This window comes from Hyaena hyaena, unplaced genomic scaffold (assembly GCF_003009895.1).
Source record: "Hyaena hyaena isolate Hyena2069 unplaced genomic scaffold, ASM300989v1 scaffold_330, whole genome shotgun sequence".
Taxonomy (NCBI): Eukaryota; Metazoa; Chordata; class Mammalia; order Carnivora; family Hyaenidae; genus Hyaena; species Hyaena hyaena.
The window spans coordinates 920222-936303 of NW_024080961.1; the positions used below are offsets into that span (position 1 = coordinate 920222).

The 16082-nt window shown below is 54.3% G+C and overlaps 1 protein-coding gene across 2 annotated transcripts in view; it reads left to right on the plus strand.

The window, feature by feature from the left end:
• The first annotated feature begins 260 nt into the window (after positions 1-260).
• Positions 261-16082, plus strand: part of SYT6 (synaptotagmin 6) — a 57995-nt gene continuing 42173 nt past the window's right edge. For both annotated transcript variants that reach the window (XM_039249107.1, XM_039249108.1), the window contains exons 1-3: positions 261-423; positions 11343-11691; positions 12788-13346. In XM_039249107.1, the coding sequence (XP_039105038.1) occupies positions 261-423; positions 11343-11691; positions 12788-13346 (1071 nt within the window). The remainder of the gene's footprint in view (positions 424-11342; positions 11692-12787; positions 13347-16082) is intronic.

Genomic DNA, 16082 nt, shown 5'->3' on the forward strand with positions numbered 1-16082 from the left:
CAACCGGCTCCCCTGCCTCGATCCCGCCGGGACTCAGACCTGTCCCCGGGTGTAGAGGGGGCGGCCGTGAGGCGCCAGACTTGCCAGCTGCCGCGGGATACCACGTGAGGGGCGGAGAACCTGCGGGGAAATGATTAAAAGCTGAACGGAGCCGCAGGGGGCCGCTGTGGGGAGGGTCTTCTTGGGGCCGCCTTGCCCCGCCCCAGTCCAGCAGCAGCACGGGTTCAGGCGGCCGCCTGGAGAGCCGGGGTGTCCCGGGCATGAGCGGGGTGTGGGGGGCCGGAGGGCCTCGGTGCCAGGCGGCGCTCGCGGTCCTGGCCTCGCTGTGCCGGGCCCGGCCGCCCCCTCTCGGGCTGGACGTGGAGACTTGTCGGAGCTTCGAGCTACAGCCCCCCGAGAGGAGTCCGAGCGCGGCCGACACAGGTAACGGGAAACCCGAGGCCCCCTCTCTTCCTGGATTCTCGCCCCCGACCATCCTCTCTCCCCAGAGCCCCGGTCCCGGGAGCCCCTTAACCTAGACAGAGAACTCCGGCTCAGGATCCCGGATTCGGAACCAGCCTCAGCCAGTGCCCTGTTCCATCGCCCACAGGGCAAGCGGAGAGACGCGAAGGGGACCCGGGAGGCAGAGGGTCCCCGAGCCCCCTCCCGTGTGACTCTTCGGGGCTCTCGCGAAAAGCCGTGCTCCTTGGGCGCCGTGCCCCTCGGAGTGGGGGGCTCAGTTTCCCTAGAGTCTCCGCTCACCCCGCAGGCGATCTGCCTGGGAAGGGGGTCTGTGGAGCGAGTAGGAGATCAGGAACATCCCGGCCGAGGAAGCAACTCGGCTCTGGGGTTGTCGAGGTCCCAAGGTCCGCCTGTCGGTCTGCGCGTCCGTTCGTCTGTTCTCTCGGGGAACCCGTCCGAGCCCCCGGGCCTCGGGGAGAAACTTAGGTCTGCGAGCTGCACGAGGTCTTTGTGTCCGAACGCCTCTCGGGCTGCGAGTGGCTTTCTGCGTCTCCGCTGGGGGGCGGGGGGCGGGGTGGGGGAGGGTGTCTAGGCATCCTCCCCCACCCTCGCCCCTATAACTCGCTCCCTCGGTCTCTCTCTGACTCACTCGGACTCGGGGCCGGTGCGCGACCGAGCCGGTGCCTCTCGCCCACTTTGCCGAACGAGCGCCTCCTGCCCGAACCCGGCGCTGGACGCAGCCCCCCGGCGGCCGCCGAGCCCAGGCGGGAGCCCGAGCCGAGGCGAGCTCGCCGGAGCCGGTGAGTCGGGCGCTCGAGCCCCGCGGGGCCCGGGCCCGGCGCGCGCGGCTGCAGCGTCTCCCGGTAGTCGCGACAGCGGCAATGGCGTGTCGCGCCCTGGCGGCGGGAGCCGCGGGAGGACAGGCGGCCGGCCGGCCCGGGTATTTACTTGCCGCACCAGCGCCGCGCGGCCGCGCTCGCCCGCCGCAGCCGGGCTCCTTTGTCCGGATGCCGACGTCTGGAGGGTCCTGGGCGGCCGGGAGCACCAGGTCGTTCTCCCTCCGGGGGGGAGGGGCTGGGGGACAGTGCGAAGCCTCGAGAGGATGCGGAGTGGGGGTGGGGAGATCCTGCAGGGACCGCAGACACCACCCCTCCTTGTGCCCCGGACCCTGACCCCGGTGGCGCCGGGCCTAGGGCTAAGGAGGGTCGCCCCTGCGGTTCCGCACCAGCAGCGCGGGAACGGGAGGAAGGGGCCGCGAGAGGCGGGAGTTTCGTCTCCACGCGCGTCTCCAGGGACCAGAAGCCGGGGGCTGGAACGGCGGTTCCCAGAGCAGGTGCAGGTGGGGTAAGCTTTCCAGAGGCCGCAGCTTTCAGGGCCCTGTTTTCAGTTGAGGTTAGAAGTCAGAGCTCTTGGCGGGTCCTAGGTTAGGAACAGGGCCGGCTGAGGGAGCGGCGTAGACGGAGGGTGGTGGGCCAGGGGAGGACTGTGTGTGTGAGGGGATTGTGCCCAGCCTCGGGCGCATCTCAGCCCGGTGTGGGTCGGAGGGGGCGCTGCGCTCCCCGCGAGCGCTCTCTCTGGCCCTGGCGGGATTTGATCAATGGGTTGATTACTGCAGCAGAAGGGACTGAGGTTAGACATAAAGAAGAACTTTCAGAGAGTGGTACGGTGACGAATGTTGGAGAGGTAATTCTCCCTCTTTAAGAATCTCCTAATAGATTAGGCCCGGCAAGTATTATCAGATTTTGGTTCTCTGGTGCCACCCAACTCCCCATCCCCCCCCCAGATACACAATGCTCCCCAAGTTAGGGAGTCTCTTCCTGCTTGCCTACCCAGTTCCCTTCCATCGTTCATTTCCAGTGGGGCCCTCAGTGCTGGTCCTGACCTCTCACACCCTACTGGGGTAAATCCAGGTGAGACCACACTGCCAGGTTCCACCTGGGATGGAGGCTGTCCCCCCTCCCCTGTCTTTCTCCCAGAGCAGAAATGCTGCTGCGGAGGGCAGCGGTGCCCTCCGGGGAAGGTGTGTGTGTGGTGTGTGTGTGAGGGGGGGACATTCTGATACAGGTGTTCTGGTGTTCTGACTCCAGAGGGAAACCCCACGGTCGGGAATGAGGCGTACCTGTGGCCGGGCTGAGGGTGAGAGAAGGTTGAGGAAGGCTAGCAAGCAGGCTCAGATGAATCAGCGTGCTTTCCCTGCAATCAAGCTGCTTGAGAAAGCAAGCTTGACTTGTCAGCCCTGGGGTACTTTAACTTTGGCTGCTGAGTCACAAGCCTTAGGAAGCCCCCGGGGGGACAAGGTAGGGGGCTGAATGGAGGAGCAGAAGGAGACCCTTGATCATAGCAAAAGGAAATGGTGGAGGGTGGCTTTGAGTTCTTGGGGTTTAAGTGAATCCGAGGTCTGGAAGTTGCTGTTGGGCTCAGGAGACCAGGTACCTCCTGGCCTCCTCCCTGCATCCCAGAGCCACCGCCTGGGTCCAGATTCCACAGTCAGAGAGACGCCGGATCTTTTCATTTGTATTTTCATGAAAACTGCAAGTGACTAGCGCATGCCCAGTTCTCTTTACCGCTGCACGTTTCCCCTGCCGGCCTCCCACTCTAAGTGTCTGGCTCGTGGGGTTTCTAGTAACACCCCGAGATTCAACAAATGAGATTCAGGCTCTGCTCTCATTTACTGGGACTCCCCCCCATCCGCCATGGTCTGTGCTAGGAGTTGCGTAGGAAATCTCAGTCAATTAGATCTCCCCAACTTTCCTGACTTGGAAACACCTCTACACACACTGTCCCAGATAAAAGCAAGTCCCAATATTCTTGGAAAATTCTAAAGGCAAAGGGTCTACTTTCCTCAACATATCCCCCCACTTTCACCCCTGCCGCCAGTGGACCTTCATGGCATTTGCCTCGCGCGATCAATGAGTTGGCTCCATAGGCTAAATTGCAGAGTGTTGGGCGTGGGTAGGGTGGGTTCTGGTTTTGGGGTAGTAAGCAGAGGTTCGGTGGTGTTCCAAGAGATTCAGGAACCCGCTGGGAGATCCTGAACTGCCCTGCCCCTGCCAAGCTGGCGGCCAGGGGTGGTTATTCTGTGGCTTATGTGTGGCTGTGAGATGTATGGAATGTTTGTTCATTTCTCTAATGCCTCTGGAGATGCTCTGTGACTCAGAATTTTAAATTGGCCTTTTGCAGCACAGATACTATTTCTCCTACTTGTGATGGTAGGTTAAATGCACAGCATTTCATCAAAACACAAAAGTGCTGTTTCTATAAGTAAACAATCAGTTACTCCCCCACTCCTTGCTGGAAGGAAGAAATTCTGCAGATTTTGCCTTCTTTGGGGAAAGGTGCAATGTGCGATCCTCTCGCAGGTACATCCTTGAGATGATGCTCTGATCTTAGGGTGTGTCTGGAGCTTTAAGATTCTAGAACCAGGGAAAAGTATCTAGGAGTTGTAGAGTGCTGGGATTTACAGTTCTAGAAGTTTTCCTCTACCTCTGGCTATGGGAATTTCAGGAGCGGAATGGTGGATCCATCCCCTCCACACTCTGCACAAAAGATGCACTCTAACTGTTCTGTTCTCTGTCCTTTGTGTGCACAGAGTTGGGGGTATAACATGTGGTTGCAAAAAATTAGGCCTAAGACTGAGCCATCTGTATCCGCCTTAGGGTCTGCATAAGGCGGTCTGCAGTGGGAAGAAAAGCAGGGTAAGAGAAAGTCCTGCCCCAGCTAGCCGGCACCCCTGCTGGTCCTGCTTAGGAAAAGACATCCCTGAGCCCTGGAGGACTGAGCCACACTTAGGAATTTTAAGCTGAGGGGGCTTTGAAAGTGGAGGTGAACAGGACGTCCAGCTGTGGACACTCTAGATTTATGACATGGGGCCATCCCTCTCTTCTCGCTATTGTTGATCTCTTTTTCTTGCCCCTTGTGGACCCAGGCAGACCTCTCCACCCAGTACCTGCAGGTGTGAACAGGAAGGGGGGTGTAGAGGGAAAGAATCTTTCTGGCTTTCTGTCTGTCCCCACCCCAATCACCCCAGCCTTGATCTCCACATCTCAGAGGGGCCACAAGCCCTGACCGATCAGGCAGAAAGGTACAGTCACTGTCTGCCGAAATAATAATACTAATAATTGCTAAATTAATGCCAATGCTCTGTTAGCTGTAGCACTCCACATTAGTCTCCGATTTATCTCTGAATCCCCTAATGATGGTGAAAGCGGGTGCCCAGTCATAAAGCTTGTGAGGCCATAATTAGCCCGGCATTGTCTCTCCTCATCACAGCTTTTTCAGGAGCATTAATTCCTTCTCTGTTTGGACTCTGCTAATTATCCCCATCGGTAGTTCGGCCTGGATCTCTGAAAGAAGGAATGGAAGCAAAGGCTCTCTGCTCCCCCTCCCCTAACCCTGAATTTTAATTACACCAGGCTCTCCTAATAAATTTACAAGCCGTGGAAGAGTTCATTATTAATGGACCACATCTGTAAGCCTTAGAACAGAATAGCTCCTGTTCCCCCAACACACACACACACACACACACACACACACACACACACACACACTGTCAGGTGTTTCTTTGCTACATCTCTGGATGAGGTGTTTCCACAACCACTAGTGATTTGCCTGGTGCCTGATGGGTCAGCTGTAGAGTCTACACTTTCCAGGGAAGAAGGAAGAGATGGGGGATGAGGAGGTTGGTCATAATCCTAGGTTCCGGGTTTGTACCCAGGGTGCAGAGGATCAGGCCAAATAGTAGAGGATGCCTTCCACACTCCCCTGATTATAACGAAGAAATGACGCCCTGCCAACCCCCCCCACCTGGATTGCCACTCAGCCCCCAGCTCCCCTGCCTGGATTTCCACTCAGCTCCCAGTCCCCTGAGGGGACTGGCTCAAAAGCTTGGACTTTGGCGTCAGAAAGTCCCAGGTTTTAAATCCCAGCTCTTCTGCTTCATGTGATGTGTCCTTGACTAAGTTAGTTAACACCTCTAACCAAGTTCATTTATCTTTGTGAGTTGCATGCTAATTTCTTAGGGAGGCTGTAAAGATTGCATGAGATAATGTAAGGGGCACAGTGCTGACCACGTAGAAATAAATAACAAGTAACATTGCCAGTATTAATATTAATGGTTCTGCCCAGAGTCTTTTCAGTTCCCAGACTTGATACTATTGTTTCCAGTAGCTTGGGCCTCTGCTTTTCTTGCTGTCTGATCTCTGGGCTGTGTTTGTTTCTGTGTCTAAATGAGAGCTCCTGAGCCCAGGCAGCCCCTGCCCTGTATAGGCCAGCCCTGACACCAAACCATTTCTGAGGGTCTACCAGAAGCCCAGGCTCCGAAGCCAGTTTTCTCCAGCTTTGCGGGAAGCAGAGAAAAGGGTCCTTTCTCTTCACTTCCCCTCCCCAGTTTCTCTTTTCAATTACAATCTGTTAGCAAAAATGCCTGCCACTGTTGCAAAATGGATTTTCCTGACATGGAAACCCATTAGAAAAATGGGAACAATAGCAAGTGATCAGAGCTGCTGATGAATCCTAACACTCTGGGTAGGGAGGAGGGGAGGGGGCGCCAGGGCTCTGTCTTTGGAGAAAGAAGTGTCAGTGTGGAGAGATAAGCAAGCCCTGGGTTGCTAATGAATAACCCAGCAATTTCCAGGGAGAGAGGGAGGCCATAAGCCATTACCCCTGCCAGACAGTCTCACTTAAGGTGACAAGCAGTTCCTGACCTCATAGACTTCGGGGAGATTTTAACTTCTCTGGAGAGAAGAGAGGCCTGAGGTCTCTCGGGTGCTTTCCCTGTGGTCTGGTGTCCTCCTTCCCTGTCTCCTCAGGCCCAGCTTTGGGTCCATTCTGCATGAAGACTACTATTTGCCACCAAAGAAGAAGAAGAAGAAGAAGAAGAAGAAGAAGAAGAAGAAGAAGCAGCAGCAGCAGCAGCAGCAGCAAAACATGAAATAAAATAGCAGTTTACATTTGGGGAGCATTTACCATATACCAGGAACTAAGCTCAAAGTCTTAGTTGATTTAATATTCATAATGACTCTGTGAAGTAGGAATAATTAGAATTCCCATCAAATAAAAGAGGAAACCAAAGTTTGGAGAAAGTTAAGTAACTTGCCCACACAATTAGAAATGTGGATGGGTGTGCTCTGTATCCATCCTGGGGCTGGCGCTCCCCTGAGCTCTCTGCCCAGTGTCTGAGCCCTCAGGGACATTCACTTCCCTGCCAGGGTTAGAAGCCTAGTCCCACAGCTCTTTGCTCTCCCAGAGGCTGCTGGGTAATTGGCCAGTATGATTTCCCAAACCAGGTGCCTGTGGAACTCTGGGTTCTTCTGACACCTGAATAAAAATGTTTCACACCTCATGTAGAGTAATGGACCGGACTTCCTTTTCCAAATCTCCAAGAAAACTTTGCAAAACCATAGCATGCTCTTGCAATTGTTGATTTTTCTTCCATGATTTTCTTTTTTACAGTAATAACGAAACTGGACAAATAGCAAGTAAATGAACGAGTATTGACAGGAAAACTTGGAGTTGTGAGATCTTTAACATAATGTTATGTCTTGAGATCTAGCTATACATGAAATATTTATATTCTTTCTGCTAGTAAGATGCTTCCTAATTTGTAAGGATAAAGTTACAGCCATCTCTATTAGTGTTCATGGCTTGCGGAACATGGCTCATGTGTTTCTGCCAATGAAATTTTTCTAAACTAGGGGATACTCAAAACTAGACTTGACAGAATTAGGTGATTCTAATAGAAACAGCTAATATTTATTATGCTTTTTACTACTTTCCAGGTACTGTCCTCAGCACTTTTGATCCTCTTGTTTTAATGTTTATTTATTTTTAGAGACAGAGAGACAGAGTGTGAATGGGGAGGGGGACAGAGAGCAGGAGACACAGAATCTGAAGCAGGCTTCAGGCTCTGAGCAGTCAGCACAGAGTCCAACGCGGGGCTCAAACCCACGGGCTGTGAGATCATGACCTGAGCCGAAGTCGGACAATGCTTAACCAAGTGAGCCACCCAGGCACTCTGATCTCTTTTAAACTTCACAACGATCTTATGAGTTAGATACTATTATTATACCCATATGACAGAAGAGGAAACTGAGGCCTAGTTGAAATATTAAGTGGTTTGGTTTAAAGCCAATGGAGATGGACATTGAATGAGCCCAGTCTGACCCCAGGGCAGTGATTCTTTCCCTCCAGGCTAAAGAGGAAATAAGGAAGGAGAGAGAGAGGAAGAACACAAAGACTTAGGAAGTACTTTCTCTCGTTTTCAGTGCCATGGTAAGGGCAGTCTCCCTTCCTGGAGAGCTGCCTCTCTCATGAAGCTAGTGCCTGACCGCACTATGAAATATGAAGAACAATGGATCAGGACTCAAAAGGTGGCTGTGTTGCCATCAAAATTCTATCTGCCTCACAATGTTGAGGCGAATGGGAAAAAGGCTTTGAAGGCTACGTGTGCACCTGTAACTTGCTAGAGGGCAACATGTCCTGGTGGCCTGGCCCCAGCAGCCCCAGGGTCGGAAGGCACACATCATAGCTGACCTGGGCCTGGGCACAGCCCTTAGACTGCGGGAGACTATGCTTCCCAGCCTCAGCGGACCTTTAACCAGGCTATGTCGGCTGGCTGAGTTCAAGGCCACACACAGTGATTTTATAGGGGCTAAATCCTATTCGATCACCCCCCTGCCCTGGCCTAAGCCTGCTCTTACCAGCCTTGCTAACCACCTCGCATCCCCCGTGAGGGTGAATCCACTTAGCAACAGGACACAGTTTTTGCAGTCCTGCCGGCGAGGTGTTCTGGAAGGAGATTCTCCAGACAGAGGGAGGCCCTCTGGGTCTTACATAACCTGTATTGAGTGCTGGGTGCTGATTCCCAATAATCCATACCCCTGCCTGCCCTGATCACAGCTCCGAGTGAACTTCAGTGAGGGGGGTCACGTGCACAAGTATTCAAAATAGCAACCACACTGAGGAAAAACCGATTCCCTCGGCACCCCCCCACCTCTCTTTTCATTTATGAATTCAGGGTTTTTTTTTTTTGTCAGGCTGAACATTTAAATGCACTCTATGCTCTCTGGATTCCCCCGTTTCTCCCCCTTTCTCATTAAAATTCTAATTATTACCAGAGCAAGTAAGATGTATGATCAAAGGAAAGCAAAGCCTAGAAATACCTTTTTGTTTTAAGGTGACTCATATTGTAGAGAATGCAGCCGAACAGCTGGAACCGAGAACAGATGTGGACGGGTCTAGAGGTGGCTGGGTACTTAGAATAAGGACCCATAGGTCTGGGGTAGCTTTCCTGGTGAACCCCAGGGGCAGAAGGGCCTAAAGAAACAGTCTTCAAACCATTTAGATAACGACCTCTTAACGGCACAAATGATTTGATTTAATGCCTCTGATGTATATTTGTTCCCATGTTACATACACATCAGGGCTGTAGCTCCGTTCTGCTGCTTCCTAGCTGTGGGACCCTGGGCAGTTTAATCTTCTGTGCCTCGCTTTCTTCATCTGCAAAATGGAAGTAACAATCACTCTGTTTCACTGGAGACTGTTCAGCGAGAAAATACCTAAAAAGCACTCTGTGCTTTGCACATGGTAATGTCCAAAACGAAATCCAATAATAAAATACTATCATTTCTATGACGATCAACCTGTATATTGCAAGTGTGATTAAATCTTAAAACAACCTGATATTTTTTTCTCTTGTGCCCCCATGACGCAGGCACACGCACCAGAAACCTTTGCTTTAGAAGTTAACTGAGAATCTGCTTTCCGGATCCCTGGCAGTCTCTGTGTGGAGACTAACCCCACCTCCTTTGACCAGGGAGAGAGGCCCTCTGTGCAGGGGCCTGGGGCAGGTGGCTGTCGTAGTTGGCTCAGGCTAGTACCCTACATCCAGGCAGTGCCAGCTTCCCAGAGAAGGTAGCTGATGTTCTCACCTCCTTCCCAGGTCCCTCTGGATGGGGGACAGCTTTGCTTGGCACCTGTGTGCCTTGAGAGTACTCCCGGCCCTCCAGGAGGGACTTAGCATCTGGATACCCAAAGCCTAGCTTAACACCTCGTACTTGCAGGTGCTTAGTAAATACTAGTTGAGAGATCATTATAGCCCTTTTATGTGCCATCCATTCTTTCCCTCACTCATTCATTCTCGTGTGCCAGTTTCTGTGTTCTTGTATTTCTGTTGTGCAAAAACAAGAGCACAGAGTTACAATGGCCTACAGTTGAATCAGGGACAGACAAGGCTGCGCAGTGGACTCTGGACCCTGGTCCAGGCTATGTGTCCCAACTGTGAACCCAGACAAACTCCTTCTCTGGACCACTGCTCCTGTCTGCCAAAGCCCAGCCTGTCCCCAGTGTTTTAAGGTCATTTCTCACTTTAAATCTTGAGATTGCTAGGGCACTGGGCCAGGGTAGTCCAGAGCCTGCAAACCACCAGCCTGCAGGGGCCCCTCCAAGGGCAGTGCCATTGCCACCAGCCAGGAGCACAGGTCTGGTTACCCAGCCAACTGGCCTCCCCAGAGTTTCCAGAAATCTGGTGTGATGATGATGGCGGTGGAATTGCTTGACTTTCCAGTTGTCACATGAGCCATGCAGGACTCCTCCGCTGGCCTGCGCACGATGACCTGTGGGCACACCCTGCCAAGTGTGCCATTGATTCAGAGCCTCCTGGCCTCTCTAGTCAGAGCAAGAGATCTTGGGCTTTTAGGGTCATTCCTAAAGGCGGGCGGGAGAGATCTGCTTAATCGTTTCTTGCAGAGGGAGGCATTGCCCACAGCTCCCCTGAGACGAGGGGCCTCCTTCTGGAGGCCGGGGCTCCCCGGGGCATCCCCACTGGGGCTGGGGGTGACACAGTGAGTGCCTGCCTCGGAGCCAACCACAACCTCCAAAATTACCAGTTTTACAGGGGCACTTGGTGGCTCAGTTGGTTGAGTGTCAGATTCTTGATTGTAGCTCAGGGCATGATCTCACATTTCATGAGTTCGGGCCCCGCATCGGGCTCTGCACTGACAGACAGAGCCTGCTTGGGATGCTCTCTCTTCTCTCTCTTTCTGCCCCTCTGCTGCTTGCCGTGCGCGCGCTCCCTCTCTCTTTCTCTCCCTCTCTCTCTCAAAATAAATAAATCACCTGAAACAAATTACCAGTTTCACAGCAGAGCTCTCAAATAGCTATGGTATGGGAAAAGACAGCTACAAGAATCACTTGTATGTAACTTTGAAATACACTGTGTAGGTCAAATTCCAACTTAATCTAAGTAGTTATTGAGCCTACTGTGTGCATAGTTGAGCGTACAGAAGGAGCGGGAGACCCATTCCCTGCCTCGCGGAGGCTATGCTCCATCTCATTCGCTTCAAGTCAGCTCATGATTGCTGAGCTCCTGCTGTGGGCTCAGTGGGGGTGGGGGAAGGGAAGAGATGGAGTTGGCTGAGCCTCTGGTCCCCAAGGCCACACAGCCTGTTGAGGAAGAGAACTGTATACAAAAAAATAACTCTGCTATAAGTCTGGCCATAGTCACAGCTCTAATAGAAATTCAAACAGCATCCAAATGTGAACGCTTCACGAATTTGCACATTTGCTTAGGCTGCTATTTAAATTGCTTTCCCTTCCCCGTGCATATGCCAATAGGCAGTGGGGGGGCAGCCCAGGTGCTCCCCAAGCTGGCGGTGGGGGAGGGGGCCACGCTAGGGGGAGTCAGACTGAGGTGGGCGCCAGGCTGCAGGTACAGCAGGAAGTGAACTGTGGAGCGTCACCCCGAAAACCACCTCCCCTCTGGCTGGCAAGCTTTCTCATGACCATTCTTTTCTCTTCTTCCGTCTTTGTCCCCTCTGTGTGCCCCCTTTTCCAACACCCCTTCTGCTTCTCCCCCACCTCTGTCTGTCTCTGTCCCTCCCCGCCCTGGCTCATGCCGGGCGCAGGCACCTCTGTCAGCCTCCTCGCAGTGGTAGTTATTGTGTGTGGCGTGGCCTTGGTGGCAGTTTTTCTCTTTCTCTTTTGGAAGCTGTGCTGGACGCCCTGGAGGAACAAGGAGGCCTCCAGTCCCGCTTCTGCTAACCCTCCCCCGGAGGCCCCCCAGAGCCCCAGCTCAAGAGGCAACATGGCTGACAAGCTGAAGGACACCAACAGCCTGGGCTTCCTAGAGGCGGCTGTGAAGATCAGCCACACATCCCCAGATATCCCGGCCGAGGTGCAGATGTCGGTCAAGGAGCACATCATGCGTCACACGCGGCTGCAGCGACAGACCACTGAGCCCGCATCCTCTACCAGGTGAGGGTGGACGTCCCCCTCCCCCTAACCCCCATGCCTCCGCATTCTCATGTTCAATACCTTGATGAGATTCCAGCCTGTGAGGAGCGGAGACCAGAAATGAGAACACATGAACTTGGGTTGGGGACTATAGCAGAGGATGTGCTCCGCGGTGGGTAACCAACTAGGGGGTGGGCACCAGGAAAGGCTGCAGGAAAGGGGAACCTTTGAGGCTTGGGTGCTGTGCCCTGTGCTGTGCACTGGGATGTGTGTGGGCGGGAGGTGCTGCTGTTCGGAGGGAAGGCAAGATTGCAGGCGCAGGGAAGAGAGTATGCAAAGGCCCAGAGGCATAAAAGTTCATGATGCGTCTAGGGGAATGCCAGCAAAGCCTCACAGAGTGTGTGAGGAGAGGAGCCAAGGGGTCCTGAACACTTTGACGATGAGGATTCCTTTGTAGCCCTCGACAGAGTCCCCGTAAAACAGTAGACACGGCATTCTTTAATTGAAAACAAAACAAAACGAAACAACAACAATATCGTTGTATGTATTAATCCGGTCCGTGCTCACAGCAATCTTATGCAACTGCTATGTGTAGTATCCTCATTTTATAGCACAGAGGAGCTAAGCGACTAGACCGAGGTCACATGGCTAGACAGTGGCAGAGCCAGTCTCTGCAGGCGGGCTCCAAAGCCCGGTACATGTTAACGACAGTGGTGGTGGTGGTGGTGGTGGTGGTGACCAAGGAACAGCCACGTCCCGGGTAAGAAAGGATGGTCCTTCTAAGGGATCTCATGGTCTCAGAGGGGGACCAGAGTCACATCTACTAGGAAAGAAACCTAGAAAGCAGGTACCAGGGAAAAAAAAAGAAAAGAAAATGGCAGCAAAAGGTAGCAGGTATTGGGCTCACTATACACCAGGCCCCGTTCCAAGTACTTCACACATGGTAAGACTTGTGACGCTCACGCCACCTGTGCTCAAAGTGTGTGCAGAGGGAAGGAGGGTCAAGGAGCAGGTGGAAAAGGGTGGGATGAGCCAGGGCTCCCGGGAGGCGTGGCTTGTGTGCCCCTCCCCCCACCATGACCCCGCCACCTCTGGCCCCCTATCCCGCCCCCTCCAGGCACACGTCCTTCAAGCGCCACCTGCCGCGGCAGATGCACGTCTCCAGCGTGGACTACGGCAACGAGCTCCCGCCGGCGGCCGAGCAGCCCACCAGCATTGGCCGGATCAAGCCCGAGCTCTACAAGCAGAAATCCGTGGACGGCGACGAGGCCAAGTCCGAGGCCGCCAAGAGCTGCGGGAAAATCAACTTCAGCCTGCGCTACGACTATGAGAGCGAGACCCTAATCGTGCGCATCCTGAAGGCCTTCGACCTCCCCGCCAAAGACTTCTGTGGCAGCTCTGACCCCTACGTCAAGATCTACCTCCTGCCCGATCGCAAATGCAAGCTGCAGACGCGGGTGCACCGCAAGACCCTGAACCCCACCTTCGACGAGAACTTCCACTTCCCGGTGCCCTACGAGGAGCTGGCCGACCGCAAGCTGCACCTCAGCGTCTTCGACTTCGACCGCTTCTCCCGCCACGACATGATCGGAGAGGTCATCCTGGACAACCTCTTTGAGGCCTCCGACCTGTCCCGGGAAACCTCCATCTGGAAGGACATCCAGTACGCCACGAGTGTGAGTACAGCCTCGCCTCGGGGCTTCTGGAAGATTCCTAGTGCTGGGTTGAGGGGGGCATCCTCCTCACCCCTAGAGACACGCAGGCCTTTGCCCCTTGGGGTGTGAAGAGGGGACTCTGGAAACCGACCAGTGGCTCAGCCCACCCTGGGGAAGTCCTTGCACTCCGTCCTGGGTGGGGGCAGCTGAGCTCCCCTGTGGGCTGGCAGGGCTCTTACGGGCCATTCCCTGTCCGTGCTAGGCCTTAGGTCCACCACCCTATCTCTAGTATCTATCTCTCTGGTCATGCATAAGGTTCGGGCCAGGTCTCTAGGCTGAATCAGACGGCACCATCTGCCAAGGGCAGCCGTGTACTAGAAGCCTGGAGAAGGCGGTCCAGAGCAGGGCATGTTAATCAGGACAAACGGCGTTATGTGGCAGCAAAAAATAATCCACTCTGAGACCCAGGGGCCCAGGCTGACAGAGGCTGTGTTGGGACGTGTGCTCCTGTGGGTACCACATCAGGAGAAATGGTGTGGCAAACCATGCACTATTCCTTAAAGCTTCCGTGGCGGAGGGAGACGTGTGACTTCTACTCACATTTCATTAGCCAAAGCAAGACTCAGGAGGTGGGGGCAAAGAAGTCCTACTGTGTGCGCAGAAGGAGAACCCAGTGACCAGTGCTAGTGACTGCCACACGGCCCCTACTCTCAGGCATTGCCTGCCCAGGCCAGTCTGAGACACGGGGGAGGCCAGCCGGGAAGGGAACCTGGCTGAGTCCACACCGAGGACAGGGGGTGCTTGGCTGTTCACAGTCAACTGCACTTAACCAGGGAAGGAAGGGTTCAAGGAGCTGAGGTTTTCAGAGGGAGGACAAGCATGGTGCAGAGAACGAAGAGGACACATCCAGAGCCCTTTGCTCCATGCAGTGTAGATCCCACAGGTGTGGGTCCCTCTCTCTAAGCCCATCCAGGCAGCTGAGAGCCATGCTGGGTGTCCCCACCAGACACTTGCGTGCTAGCTGGGTGACTGTCTCCTAGGATATTTCTTGCGTGGTTTCTCTGGGGTGGGGATGACCCCACTCGGTCTCAGACTCTCCCTTTGAACAGCCAACCCTCAATATCTCTGTGTTGAATTGAAGAGGAGAGAGGCCAGGAAAATCCGCCCTGCTCTGCTGGGAAAAGTGTAAGAAAGATGATTTGTTCAAAGCTCGGTGGGCTCCGTTTCTGCCCTAGGGAAGGTCTCTGAGACCCCCCCCGCCCCGTTCTCCCAGCTGGTGCTGACTTTGACCAGTTCAGTCTGATGCCCCAGGGTATCCCCCACCTCTGCTTTCATGAAATCCCCAAGAGTGGCACCAGCAGACGGGGTGGGCAGACAGGGCGGGCAGACGGGGCGGGCTGGAGCAGCAGCTGTGGGCCAGCGAGCCCAAGCCCTGCTCTATAAATCACTGTGAAGTTTACATCTGGTGCAGCTCTTCCCTTGTGGGCTTCATTATCGTGACTGCACAGATAGAGAACAGCAGCTTGGTCCTTCCCAGGCTGAGGTGCAGGCCCAGAGGGTCTGAGAGAGGGAGGAGTGAGGACCTGCGGGTGGGGAAGCAAGAGCTCGACTCAGCCTCTGAGGAGGCTCCCTTTTCTCACCAGGGTCCTCCTCTCCCTCTCCTGGACTTTAGCTCTGGGCATGATGAAGACCCAAGCTTGGAATGGAGGGCGTTGCCTAGCCCACCCCTCATAACTTTCTAGATGCTAGAGCTCTGTGGCTGCCCTTGCCCCTTACCCCACCCCCCTTCCTCAGCCCCACTTTAGAAAACAGCAGATCATCCAAAAGGCGGTGGGCAGATTGTCGCCATCCTCAGTTAGTGCTCATCCAGTCCCCCTCCCTCTCCTCCTAAGCAGAACACGGTGCCAGGCATTCACTGTGCGAGTGAGTGCGGCTGGGCTAGAAGGCAGCCTCTTGGACCCACGCAGAAATGCATAACCTGATTATGGAGACAAGAGACGTCCACGCAGCAGTTAGTAACGCTAAGGAGCGAAGAGTGTATTCTGTGTGAAGTTGGAACTGAGAGTTAGGACAGCCCAGGAATATTTCCCAGGTGAGGATGAATGAAGAAAGTTGGGGAGGGGCAGTATATCTAGCTTGAAGGAAGAAGGGCTCGCATCCTGGCCAGGAGAGAGCAGGTGAGGGGCTCACACACCCTGTCTCACTTGCACTCTGAGCTGATGCTCTCCCTCCAGCAGCCCCTCCGGTGCGCCGGATTTCAGGAGTAGATGAGAAAGGGAAGAAGTAAGAAGAATGGTGCTTTTACCTTTGTTTTGGAGCTGACTCTGATATTGTAATTATTTGGGAGCCAGAGAGGCTCAGGTCAGTCACTGGGAATGACTGAGCGCCGAGAGCATGTGAAATCCTGCCACCAGCATGGTGGGGGCGGTACAGATGAGCACAGGGGCTCCCGTCTCCCCTGTGTGCTGGATTCCATTCCTAGAGCTGCGTTCGGCTCTGCTCTGCCCGGAACTCTTCGGCGCCTCTGCCCCACAGGCTGGTCCCCTGCGTGTGCTGACTTTCTTGCCTTTGTTCATTCAGTGCAAACTACACATTGGTACACTGAGAAGGGATTATTGAAGAAGCAATAGGAATCAGGGATGATTGAACTGGGAAGGCTTCCTGGAGGAGACGGACAAACAGTATGTTGAAAATGGGTAGAGGCAGGCGTGGTGGGGAGAGAGGCAGCCCATACAGCCCTTCAGAGGTGTGGTTCAG